The sequence below is a fragment of the Arvicola amphibius genome, chromosome 18 (assembly GCF_903992535.2).
Source record: "Arvicola amphibius chromosome 18, mArvAmp1.2, whole genome shotgun sequence".
NCBI classification, from domain to species: Eukaryota; Metazoa; Chordata; class Mammalia; order Rodentia; family Cricetidae; genus Arvicola; species Arvicola amphibius.
Genome location: NC_052064.1, coordinates 22,040,432 through 22,053,153, shown reverse-complemented (window position 1 = coordinate 22,053,153; position 12,722 = coordinate 22,040,432). Strand labels below are relative to the sequence as shown.

The window sequence follows — 12,722 nt, the reverse complement described above, 5'->3', positions numbered from 1 at the left end:
TTATGTCTTGGTAGATTCATGCAGTTGTTCTTGGAGGCTGGGGAACGGGCGTGGCTCTGTTCCCTCCTACCGGGTAAGAACTCTCCCTTCTGTTGACAATGCTTTTTCACAGTCCTAATGGGAGAGTCCCCAGATCAGAAGCCTTTTTCCCACCCTACCCTTATGACTGAAGGGTGAGTGGGAGGAACATTTGATTGTGGGGAAGGTAGCTGAGCTGGAAAGGAGATAAAGAGAGCTCTTTGAGATAGCACTAAGAGGTCCGCACTGTCAGACAGCACAAAACCCACAGCAAGGACAGAGTTCTGTCCAATGAGTTTGACAGCCAAACTGAATACCTTAATGCTTTTTATAATAGAGAACTCTGAACACTCAAGCACAAAGACCGGTGCCCATTAACCACATTCCAGACCAACAGCCTTTGGTGGAAACTACTTTATCCATATCTCACCAATGCCTCCACCATTAAGATTTTGGAACAGGGGCTGGAGAGATGGCTCAGCGGTTAAGAACATTGCCTGCTCTTCCAAAGGTCCTGAGTTCAGTTCCCAGCAACCACATGGTGGCTCACAACCATCTGTAACGAGATCTGGTGCCCTCTTCTGGCCTGCAGGCAGACACAATACTGTATCCATATACATAAATAAATCTAAAAAAAAGTGTTGCCTTTAAAAAAAAGATTTTGGAACAAATCTTAGATACATCATTTGGTTCATAAATATTTTTATTATGTATTTGCATAAGGGCTTTTGTTGTAGGGAGTGGGGCCCTTTGTTCCGGCCACCCAGCTAGCTTACACCCAAAATAATCACACAGAAACTGTATCAATTAAAACACGGCGTGGCCATTAGCTCTAGCCTCTTATTGGCTAATTCTCACATCTTGATTTAACCCATTTCTATTAATCTGTGTTCACCATGAGGTTGTGGCTTACTAGGAAAGATTTAGCATGTCTGACCTGGCATCTCCATGGTGGCTCTCTGTCTGCTTTCTTCCTCCCAGAATTCAGTTCTGTCTTCTCTGCCTACCTAAGTTCTACCCTATCAGGCCAAGCAGTTTCTTTATTAATTAACCAATGAAAGCAACACACAAACAGAAGGAACTCCTACACCAGGCTTTTAAAATGACCACAATGTCATTATCACATCTAAAAATAACAGAACCTGTTTCTTAAAATCCAACCAAATTATAGAAGTAACACATTTAAAACAAAATATTTGCTTCAAAAGACTACCTGTTAGTTTTGGTGATACAAATAAGAACTGTAATCTTGAGTTTAATTTCTAGTCGTAAATGATAGGGAAGAAAGCGCACTGAGTGATTAGTTGCATTGTGATGGCTATTCTTGGTTGTCATCTTGACTATATTTGGAAATAATTAAAACCCAAGTGGTTGGGTACACCTTTGAGGCATTTTTCTTAATTAAACCATTATAAATGGGAAGTCTCACTGTTGAGATGGATCTTTTGAGGTAGGAAGATACACGTTTAATATGGGCCACACCTTCTCCTGGCAGCCTATTTAAAGGGCATAGAAGGAAGCTTGCTCTCTTTGGATACTTGCTCTTACCTTTCTGGTAAGTTCATTCCTTCACTGGCATTAGAAATTAACTTCTTGGTGATTACAGTGTATACTGAAATCCAGTCTCAGGGACCAAGCAAATCTGTATTCTTCCATTGGTAGAAAGCCATTGTTGGACTAGCTGGACCACAGCCTGTAAAGTATTATAATAAACCCTTTCTAGAGATAGATAGATAGATAGATAGATAGATAGATAGATAGATAGATAGATAGATAGATAAATAGATAGATAGATTTATTCTATTAGTTCTGTTCTTCTAGAGAAATCTTAGTACATGCATGATGTAGAACTGCCACAAAACTTAAAATATTGCAAAAAATAAAATCAAAATTAGACACTAAAGACTATTTCATAGAAAAATCACATTCCAATTTTTATAAAGATGATTGAAGTTCATAAGAATATCATCTATTCTTGATGTATTTTTTTATAGTTTTTGATGGTTAGTTTAATTATCACTTTGACACAATCTGGTGGGGCAAAATCTCAGTGAGAAATTTCCTAGATAAGGTTAGCTCATGGGATTAGTTGATATGGGAAAACCCAACCCACTATGGGTGGCACCATTCCCTAGGACTAGGCCCTGGACTGAATACAACGGGGAGACTGAGCTGACACTGGCAATCATGTGTGTATGTCTTCCTCATTTTTTTTAAAGATTTATTTATTATGTATACAACATTCTGCCTCCATGTATGCCCGCACGCCAGAGGAGGGTGCCAGATCTCATTACAGATGGTTGTGAGCCACCATGTGGTTGCTGGGAATTGAACTCAGGACCTTTGGAAGAGCAGCCAGTGCTCTTAACCACTGAGCCATCTCTCCAGCCCGTCTTCCTCATTCTTGACTGTGGATGTGACGTGACCAGAGGCTTTAAATTTCTGCTGCCTTGTTTTCCTAACGGTTCTGGACTATTACCGGAAACTGAGACAACCTCTTCTTTCCCTAAATTGCTGTTGTCAGGATGTTTTATCACGGCAACAGCAAGGGAAACTGAGAGACATCTATGCCATTAGTTACAGTGAATACATATTCTTCTGAGTGCAGTCTTATGAGAAGACTATACCCATCTGTTTTTCTCAGCTTGCGGCTTACACAAAATTTGACGGGTGACAGCGTCTTCCACAGCCCACTTTCCCATGCCGCAGCTTTCTCCCGTGTTTCTTCTCCATCACTCAAGTTTCCCCAGTTCCATGCACCACAGGAGGCTTGCACATTGTGACACAGGTTCTGCCTGTGTTGCTGGCATCACTACAGGGAGGTGTTCACAATGAGCAGATTGGATCTCTGGGAGCTATTTCTACACCAAGACAGCATAACTGTAGAGGAAGTGAATGCCAGCCACATAAATACATAGATAGCCCATTAATCTCAGAGAGAATGCATCCTAACTCAGCCCCTCCTTATCCCAGTCCCAGAAATGTTTGATGTGAAGGCAAATGTGAAGAAGAATAGCGGAAAGAGAGAATGCTTTTAACAACACTGAATATATATCACACATCTTCAGGGCCTCAAAGCTCAAATGTTTTTAGCACTTATAGTATACATACTATAAATGTGCTTATATAACATATTATATATAAATATATTAAAACAAATATAAACATACTTATATAAATAAAATGACATTGGTTTATTAATTTCCATATCTTAGCAACAAGTATTTGTTCAAGGTTTCCCATGGGCCAGACCTCATCGTGAATAATGAACCTAATCAAAATTAGTTAGCATAGCCGGGCGGTGGTGGCACACGCCTTTAATCCCAGCACTCGGGAGGCAGAGGCAGGCGGATCTCTGTGAGTTCGAGACCAGCCTGGTCTACAAGAGCTAGTTCCAGGACAGGCTCCAAAGCTACAGAGAAACCCTGTCTTGAAAAAAAAAAAAAAAAACAAAAAAAAATTAGTTAGCATAGTCATAAGTTAGGAAACTCTAAGTGAAGCCCAATCTTGAATTAGGAAACTCAGTGTGAGGTTGAAGAAGAAAACTCAATGTCCTGAAGAGCTCATCTCTCTGTCTCTTTCTCTGTCTCTGTCTCTCTCTGTCACGCACACACAGACACCTCTCTCTCTCTCTCTCTCTCACACACACACACACACACACACACACTCCCTCCCCCCCCCAAAATGCATATACTCAGAAACGGACACAGACATATATAAGCCTAGCCTCATTTCAACACATGTATCATACATATATGCTAAGATCACAATTCTTTGGACTAAAACAAATATATAGAATTACCTATTTAAAGTGAATGGTTATAAAAAGATCCAAATAAAGTCATCTGATGATTGATATGGTTTCTTTGACAGACACAAGCCTCCAGCGAGCCAGCTGGCACATATGTGACTCTTCTTTACACATGTTAAAATAGTGACATATGTGGATGGATGTAGCTGTAGGGCCATTGAAAGTGAACATGTTCAGATTTTATGGTAACTGGTGAACTTGGAGTGGGGAGAGTGTGGTTTTCAGGATGGATCCTCTTGCATCAGTTAGTGTTAGCCTGAGGATTTCTACTGCTAACTGCATCCCCCAAAGCTCTTGACCAACTGCTTTGAAGAGGGTGAGCTTATTATAAGCTACTTTATTCCACAGGTTTTTAAATGATACGTTTGTAAATTATAGAATCTGTATCAAGTAATTTTTCTCTCTGGCTTTTGTTTTCAATGATTGTCACATATGGAGGGAACAGTTAAAATGCATGTTATTAGATTCCTTCAAAATAGATTTCGCTGTTAGGGTTTACATCATCACATCCACTGAAAATCAGAGTGTCTGAATGGCCTCAGAGAGAATGAACAATTTCCTTGATGCCTGTAGCAACCAACTCTGGAGGCTCCACCGCCTGAGATTTGGAAGATAAATCCAGCTGTGAAGCTTTGATTGACATCACAGTAGATTTCTGGGCAATGTGCATATTTAATATATGTAGGTTCACTGTAATAATACACAGGAATACATATATATTTTTATGTACAGTATTTCAGTCCGGTTCTCCAGGAAACAGATGCCAAGACAGAATCAAATAAGATTCTCCTGAGTGAAGTGAAGTGTTGTGTAGTCTAAAATCACATCCACTCCTCTGGCAGAGGCATCAGCCTATGCCGTACACGTGACTTTGAGTCCAGCGGGAAGGAAGGTTAAGCTGTTGTATCCGAGATCATACGCATGAAGGAAAACTTGGCAAAGACTTTGGAGAGTCAAAGAAATCCCTCATCTCCCAGGACCCAGCTTCCTTGAGATCTCTACTGCAATCAGTCCTTGGCTGTGAGCCGTCCACAGGGAGGTGTGGATTTGCAGCAAATGTGGGCGACTTCAAAGCCTGTAGGGCCAGGGGGTGTTAAGTGCTTAGTGTCTACCTATTTGAGGGAATCTGGTTATGAAATGTTCTGTAAATCATAAGGTGCAGCAATACTTCGGTGTAATCAGCTTGCATTCTCATGTGGGCAGAGGTTGGGAGAAGGCACAACACATCTGACTCAGCACTTCCTGCTTTAAACAAGCCTCCCTGGGAATTGCTGGGCATCCAGTCTCTTACTTCACTTCACACAGCAAGACAGATGCTTTGGTTTAATGACCTCTTTGGCATAGCCTTCTCTTCCTCCTCTCACATCTTAAGTCTTATTTTGTTTACCTGTATTTTCATTGTTTCTCCCCACCCAAAATATTCTCTACTTATTTCCTTTCTATATCCAATGGTCAGGTTGTCAAGTAGCACAAACTAACTCAACACCTACAAACAAACAAACAAATAAACAAAAACCTCTATCTAGGAATGTCATTGCACCAAAGGAAGAGAAAAATGTAAACGTGTGTAAATGTGCAATCCTATGGATTGAAAATGAAAAATGAAAGATTTTGAGTTGAGTTAAAGTGGCTGCAGCCCTACATGAAATAGAGGGCTTCCAGCTATATTACAGAGTCACAGGTTGTTTTAAAACCATTTCCAGATGCTTCACATCTGGAACATTTTCTAAACTTAACTTCCTGAAAATGTGCTTATGATGGAAGGACATGTATCTTTTCCTAGTTCATGACCGAGTCTTCCATTTTTTTAAATGGGGGAGCCATATATCCTGAATATTGTTTTTGTTACTTACAGGAGTAGTAGCCTTGGAAGCATACAGAATGAACAAACTGAAATACTTTAACACTGAAAAATGAAACTCCAATATCCTGTACCATAGAAAAAAATTTACATTAATAATGTTTTTTTGTTGGTTTTTATTTATTTATTTTGAGACAGAGTCTGGTTGTATAGCCTAGACTGGCCTCCATTTCAAAATTCTTTTGCTTCTACCTTCTACGAGCTAGGATTATAGGTGTCACATTACATAATGTAGGGACCACATTACATAAATGTTAGTCTTTCAGACATACTCAGGGTCTCCTATGTGGAGCAAGTGCTGGGGGATGGTCAGGATAACACAGCATGTAGTGCTCTAGGGTGTTTGTATTTAATTTTCAACATTTCATTATATCCATCTTATCTCCAATTTATGCAAAGGTTATAGCCAAAGATGACATTTGTCATGGGTGGCTGGTTCAACAGGATGGGACTAGTTGTACTCCCAGATCTTGTTCCTGGCACCTTTGAGGCAGGTATCTAATACTTCTGTATCCCGGTTTTGCCCTCTAGAAGGTAGCAGCTGATGGCTCTGGTTTTTACAAGAGACACGCATACACATGGACATCTCATGCTTGTCAACTCAAGCAGTCTGTTACTAACGGGAGTGTGGCTTAGTCCTGCCACACATCTGTGTAAAAGCTGCCTTGTCTTCCCTCCCTTCCCTCCTGTCCCCTCCTTTTCTCCTCACTTTTAATCTTAAGATTTATTTGTATTGTTTTCATCAACTTTGTAATTATAAGGTAACAATCCTAAAGAAAAGTTAACATTTTGATCTCAAGAAATTATTAAAAATTACAATGTAATGCATTTTATAATCTTATGTACTTACCAGAGATATTTTATTGTGGGGTATTTATAATGGAAATCACATCTTCAAAAATGCAAATCACATCCGGATTGAAATCTGTATAGAATGAAAATAAAATTGCAGAATGAGGGACAGAGTAGTTGACGTCCAGTGTTTGTTTTGCAAGTAAAGGATGTTAGGCATTGAACTGGCTACCTAGAAACCAGGGAGATAAAGACTGCTAGTCCATACGTACACCAGAAATAATGTCCTTTAGGTCTCCTAGTCTCTGACATGTTACCTTAAAACTGTGGAAAAAACTTAAAAACTCATGGGAGATGCAGCAAAAAAAACTTGAAATTCAGTTCTTAAAACTCCTGGCACTTAGTTTTCATAAAAAGCAGTTTTAAGCACTCACTGAGCAGGCATTCATACTCTGATGGGTGGGCACAACACGGTAGGGTAGAAAGCACTGCAGGCAGACCATGCAAACAACTTAGTCTCAGCTGAGAGTTGTTTTGTAACCCGGGGCCTCCAGTCATTTCCTCCATGTGAAATGAAGTGGTGGCCAAGGCTCCCGTGAAACTGCACACCAGTTCGTTCTGCCACTGCATGCTCAGTACTGAAAGTCCCTGGAGAGTTTGTCATTCTCTTTCCTCTGCTGTTCAGATACCTCAGTGCTTTCCAGTTCTGTCCTAAAGGTAATGAATCATGGTTGGGAATGAAGATAACACTGACCTTGCTGCCTTTCCCTCACCAGCAAGAGCAAACTCTTCTGGCCTTAAAGAATGAGAAATGAAGACAATCAGCAGGAATTACTGCAGACACCAGAGCAAAGTTCGAGGAGTCACTGGGAGGACGGTGGTTTGAAAAGTGGCATATAAGGAATTCCATGCATCTGCCTCTTACGCTGGAGTCCACGGAAATGCAAAGGGCCCATGACTGCATAGGAAAAAAATTTTTTTCCTCTCTGAAATTGTTTCTTTTTAATTGAGAGTTGGCAACAACTACATACTGCTGCTTTGTTATCAGCCAAACTAATCTGTGTGGTTTGGATATATCCAAATGTCACATGCACTTGCTTTCCGATTTAGAAATCACGGTAGGCTTTATTTTTTATTTTTATTTTTTTGCTTTATAAATAAACCATTCAAAATTTCCACCTCCTCCCCTATCCCTCCTCCCCTTCCAGTCCTAAGAGAGGGCAGGATACCCTGCCCTGTGGGAAGTCCAAGGCCCTCTCCCCTCCATCCAGGCCTAGGAAGGTGTGCATCCAAACAGACTAGGATCCCAAAAAGCTAGTACACGAAGTAGAATCAAATCCTAGTGCCATTATCATTGGCTTCTCAGTCAGCCCCCATTGTCAGCCACATTCAGAGAGTCCGGTTTGATCACATGCTCGTTCAGTCCCCGTCCAGCTAGCCTTGGTGAGCTCCCATTAGATCCGTGGGTGGACAAATCCCTCGCGGCCCTGACTTCCTTGCTCATCTTCTCCCGGTAGGCTTTATTTTTTAAGACTTTATTAGACTTGACGCCGCCTCTTGTTATTTAAAGCAAAACAAAGCACATACATAATTATTTACATGTGAAGCTGTCAACAAAAATGGGGGTTTCATAAACTGTATTTAATCGCTGTGAGAGGGTCTTACAAGATTGTCAATGGGGCAATTAAGATTACCCTGGTGGGTATAGGCACAGCCAGCTCATTCAGGGACCACAGAACGCAGAAGCTGGTCACCCTCACTGGATATCTTAATGGGGAAAAAAAAAAAAAACGCACTATGGTTTAAGGACAGTGCTGAGGCTGAAGGAGAAAGCAGGAACTTCGATGGAGAAAAGTAGGCAGAAAATTTTCAGGAATCCTGGAGGCCAAGAGCAGGCCCCGAAGACAAGAGGGGCCCATTTCGGTCCCGTGCTTTGTTTCAAGATCACTGGCGACAGAATCGCCAACAAACCTCTTCCTGTTGACTAAGGCGCTGCCTCTCCCCCACTCCATCCATCCACCTCACCCCCCAGAAAGCAGCGGCCACAGAGCCTCCACCGCTCCATCCGAGACCTCCGAGCCCGACTCTGCGGGCCCGCAGCAACCGGCGGGGATCCCGCGGCTCAGGCGGGCAGCCCGTTCTTCTGACGGCGTCTCCCAGACAGTGACAGCTCGAACGCCGAGCCCCGGGCTCTCCGCTCCCCCTCTTTAAGGACCGGGCTCCAGCAGGAAGCGCTCAGCCCCCAGCGCAGACGCCACCCCTGCGCCGCAGCCCAGCTACACGCCTACGTAGCGCCTCTCAGCGGCGCCGTTAGCTGACGTAGCGACAGGTCATTGGCTCTGCCGCCCTGCCCGCATGCGATTGGGTCCCGGCGGCACGGCCCCGCCCCCTCCCCGCCTCGGGCCCGCCTCGCCGGCTGTCCCCGCGCCGCTGGTCCGCGAGCAGCCTGGCGGTTTGCCTCTTCCTCGCCCGTCCTCTAGACCGCGTCCATGGCCACCGCCGCGACCGAGGAGCCCTTCCCTTTCCACGGTCTTCTCCCGAAGAAGGAGACCGGGGCCGCCTCCTTCCTGTGCCGCTACCCGGAGTATGACGGGCGCGGGGTGCTCATCGCCGTCCTGGACACGGGGGTCGATCCCGGGGCTCCAGGCATGCAGGTGAGGTGGCGCCGAGGGCCCAAGACCGGAAGGGCCGAGCCGGAGGACGAGGCCCGACAGCTCCGGGCCACCGCAGGACCCCCGTTCCCGCTCCCCACAAAAGCGGCGTGTTCGGCGTGGCTGATCGGGATCGGGGGCCGCGGGGAAGCCCTGCTGGTCATCCGGGCGTGCCAGGCCCCAGACCTCGTCAGGGTCCTCGCCCGGTCTCGCCGAGCCAGGATTTTACAGTTTTTAACCTTGGGGGTGCAGGGAGGTGGGGGTTACACCGATGGGGCAGCAGTTAGGGATATGGTTACAGATTGGTTTTGGCAAGACCAGCAAAGCGGGGTTCCCAGAAGACAACGCTTCCGGAATGGTTTCTTCTGAGACTTTGGTATTTTTAAGTTATCTGCTGTGTATTTGTTTAGAGTCCTTGAAATCTGGGTTAGACTTTTACATAAGGCACAACTAAATTGCTAGGGGCGAACTTTTCAGGCCTTAAGAAAATATACTTTTTAAACGCCTCAGAACATAAAAAATATACTTTAGCTATGATTTCCTCAAATGACTTTATTTTCCTTTATGCAAGTTAGAAGTCTTTAGGGGAGGGACCTTACAGAAAACTGATGTTAAAAAAAATGCCTCTGACTAAAATGCATTATGTTTTTAAAGTAAACCAACCTTTTACTAAAACCCACTAGTAAGTACTTTTCCAGCCACTGTTGAATATCTTCCCTGACTAACTTATTGCCTCCCTTTCGGTCCTGTGTTTGTGTATCTATCCGATAGATGCATTAGATTGCATAGATAATATATTAACTTCTTCCTCACAAAGGAGGGATGCTTAATCCTTTATTCCTAGACCTTGGTTTCCCTCCCATCGTTAGTTCTTTCGTTGTGCAAGGGATGGGAAGGAAGCCTGTGGGACCACTCCATGGATCTCTGGGAAGTCCTGATCCGGAGGGTTTGTTGCTTCTTCCCTTCTCTGGAGCACATCTAGGGGTGGTCCTGTCTGACAGAACCCCTGATTAGAACCTCAGGTAATGAGTTCCCTCCAGGTGACTACCGTTGTTCTTTTATGAATGGTAATTGCTAAGGCGTGGTGACAGCATTGCCACATAGAGGGTTTGGCACACAGTGGAAATGCTGCCCATTACACAGCAGTGTGTGCTTACTTTTTGTAGGACGCGTGGGAGAACAGCCAGGGTAAGTGGCTGGCTGGTTCTTTTGTTAGAGGTCAGGCAACTGGTTTTGGAGTAGACCTGCTCAGTGGGCATTTGTGGGATTTCCAGCTCTGTTTATCAGAGTATTTTGTTTCTGTAAAGGAACGGTTTTTACCCTGTAGAATTACTTGACAATTGAGAAAATCAATAAAGTTCTGAAGAAAAGTTTTAAATACTATCTTAAAGTCCTAAATAACAATAAATGTCTAATAGGAGGAGTTTATGATAGGTCTATACTTAAAAATTGTCTGAAGAGAAAATATGTTGGATATTTATATACAACATAAATACTCAATAAAATATTAAAACCAAATGAGAATATAAGATCATCAAGCATTAATGCTCAAATTCTAAATATGATCAGCTTTTTTTTAATTCAGCAAGGAGCTTAGCACATGAGTGACTTCAGTTGTTTCCTTACCTGATGAATTAATTTTGTAGCTCTGTATGTACATCATTAAGGTAAGAAAGAAAATAGAAATTAAAAAAAAAAGAATAGAAGAGGGGGCTGACCTGGCCATTTGGGATGCCAAATGGGATCTAAGTAAAGGACTGGGGACAAAAATGAGAACTTTGAGGAACAGAGCCAGTTGTCTCCTTCGTTAACTTCCTTGGGCCAAGTCCTTTTTCTGTCACAGCTTCTGGGTGTCTTCAGAGTAGAGGGCAGGGCCAGGGGTGCCAGCATTCTCCTGTGTGCCGACAGATTGAGGAGAGTGTTACTTCTATAAGTGATGAGATCCCTTAGCAAGCATTCGGGCACCTGGTTGGTGCCTACTGCTCCATTAAATAACAAAGTCCTGGAAGCTGCGAGTGTTCAAAGATAGAGCGGTAGGAGGGCGGGAAGACTGAGATCGTGGGTGTGTCTCATGACAAGATAAAACTTGGTCCAGGGGGCTGGAGAGATGGCTCAGAGGTTAAGAGCACTGACTGCTCTTCCAGAGGTCCTGAGTTCAATTCCCAGCATCCACATGGTGGCTCACAACCATCTGTAATGAGGTCTGGTGCCCTCTTCTGGCCAGGAAGCAGACACGCAGACAGAACACGGTGTACATAATAAATAAATAAATCTTTAAAAAAAAAACAAAAAACTTGGTCGAGGTCATGTCTACAACAGCAATGTAGGTGCCACTCCTGTCTCACCACTGACCTGTGCTTCAGTTTTCCAGACTTACCTCCCATCAGAAGCAAACCTAGTGTCATGTATTTGTTCAAAACCATGTCTGCTTTTGAGTAAATCTCCAAAAATTTGAATTCTATTGCAAGCCTTTCACCCCCCCCCCCAACTTTGACCTTTGGGCGTAGCCTCAGCACCCCACCTTTCACCCCTGCTTCCCTCTCGAGCATTTGATTTCCATCTCTTCTAGGCACCTAGATGGTGCAGGTCCTAACGCTTGCCTTTGCCTGTGGTCCTTAACTTGCCCAAAGGCTTCCTATGTCACCTGCAAACTCGTGCTTCATCCTTTAAGACATTACTGATTTCATTCAGCCTTTGCCAGGTATTTAGCTCTACCGTTAAGGTCTGTGGCTGTAGACATGGGTAAGGCCAGTAACTTCCGGCTAACAGGGATTTTCGGTTTTTTCCCTTTTGTTCTCCGCTCAAGTTGTAAGTGTTCCTAATAGTGCTTACAGTTTTTTTTTTAAAATTTATTTATTTATTTATTATGTATACAATATTCTGTCTGTGTGTGTCTGCAGACCAGAATAGGGCAGCAGACCTCATTACAGATGGTTGTGAGCCACCATGTGGTTGCCGGGAATTGAACTCATGACCTTTGGAAGAGCAGGCAATGCTCTTAACCACTGAGCCATCTCTCCAGCCCAGTGCCTACAGTTTTTCATCTTGTTATCCCGCCCTACATTTTTCCTGGTTAAAATTCTTGGAAAGCATATATCAAATTTATTTGTTATCAAATCTGCTAGTAATAATAAGCATTTTGTTGAAAAAGGGGTGCATGCATAATAGGGAACTGTCCTTTTAGAAAAAAACAATTTGAGGTAAATGGATACAAATAACTCCATGAAAGTTTTTTGTTTGGTATTTGTATTGTTTTTTTGATACAGGGTTTCTCTGTGTAATATCTCTGGCTGTCCTGTAGACCAGGCTGGTCTCGAACTTACAGAGATCTGCTTGCTTCTGCCACCGGAGTGCTGGGATTAAAGGTGTGCGCCACTACCACCCAGCTCAAAAAAAATATTTTTAGTGTACTCATTCACTAAAATATTAATAAGTAATCCAACATATATAATTGGTTATATTTTAGTCTTAGTGACTGCTGTTTACTTGGGTGTAGTTTCTGCAAGCTGAGTTTTGTGTTCTTCCGGCATTTCTTGACTAATTCTTAAGCTCTTACTGTCTTGGATTATTATCTCTACTCCTCTGTTAT

The 12,722-nt window shown here is 43.2% G+C and overlaps 1 protein-coding gene across 3 annotated transcripts in view; it reads left to right on the top strand.

Annotated features, from left to right (window-relative positions):
• Nucleotides 1-8,918: 8,918 nt before the first annotated feature.
• Nucleotides 8,919-12,722, top strand: part of Tpp2 (tripeptidyl peptidase 2) — a 61,098-nt gene continuing 57,294 nt past the window's right edge. For all 3 annotated transcript variants that reach the window (XM_038315261.2, XM_038315260.2, XM_038315262.1), the window contains exon 1: nucleotides 8,919-9,136. In XM_038315261.2, the coding sequence (XP_038171189.1) occupies nucleotides 8,972-9,136 (165 nt within the window). In that variant the 5' untranslated portion in view covers nucleotides 8,919-8,971. The remainder of the gene's footprint in view (nucleotides 9,137-12,722) is intronic.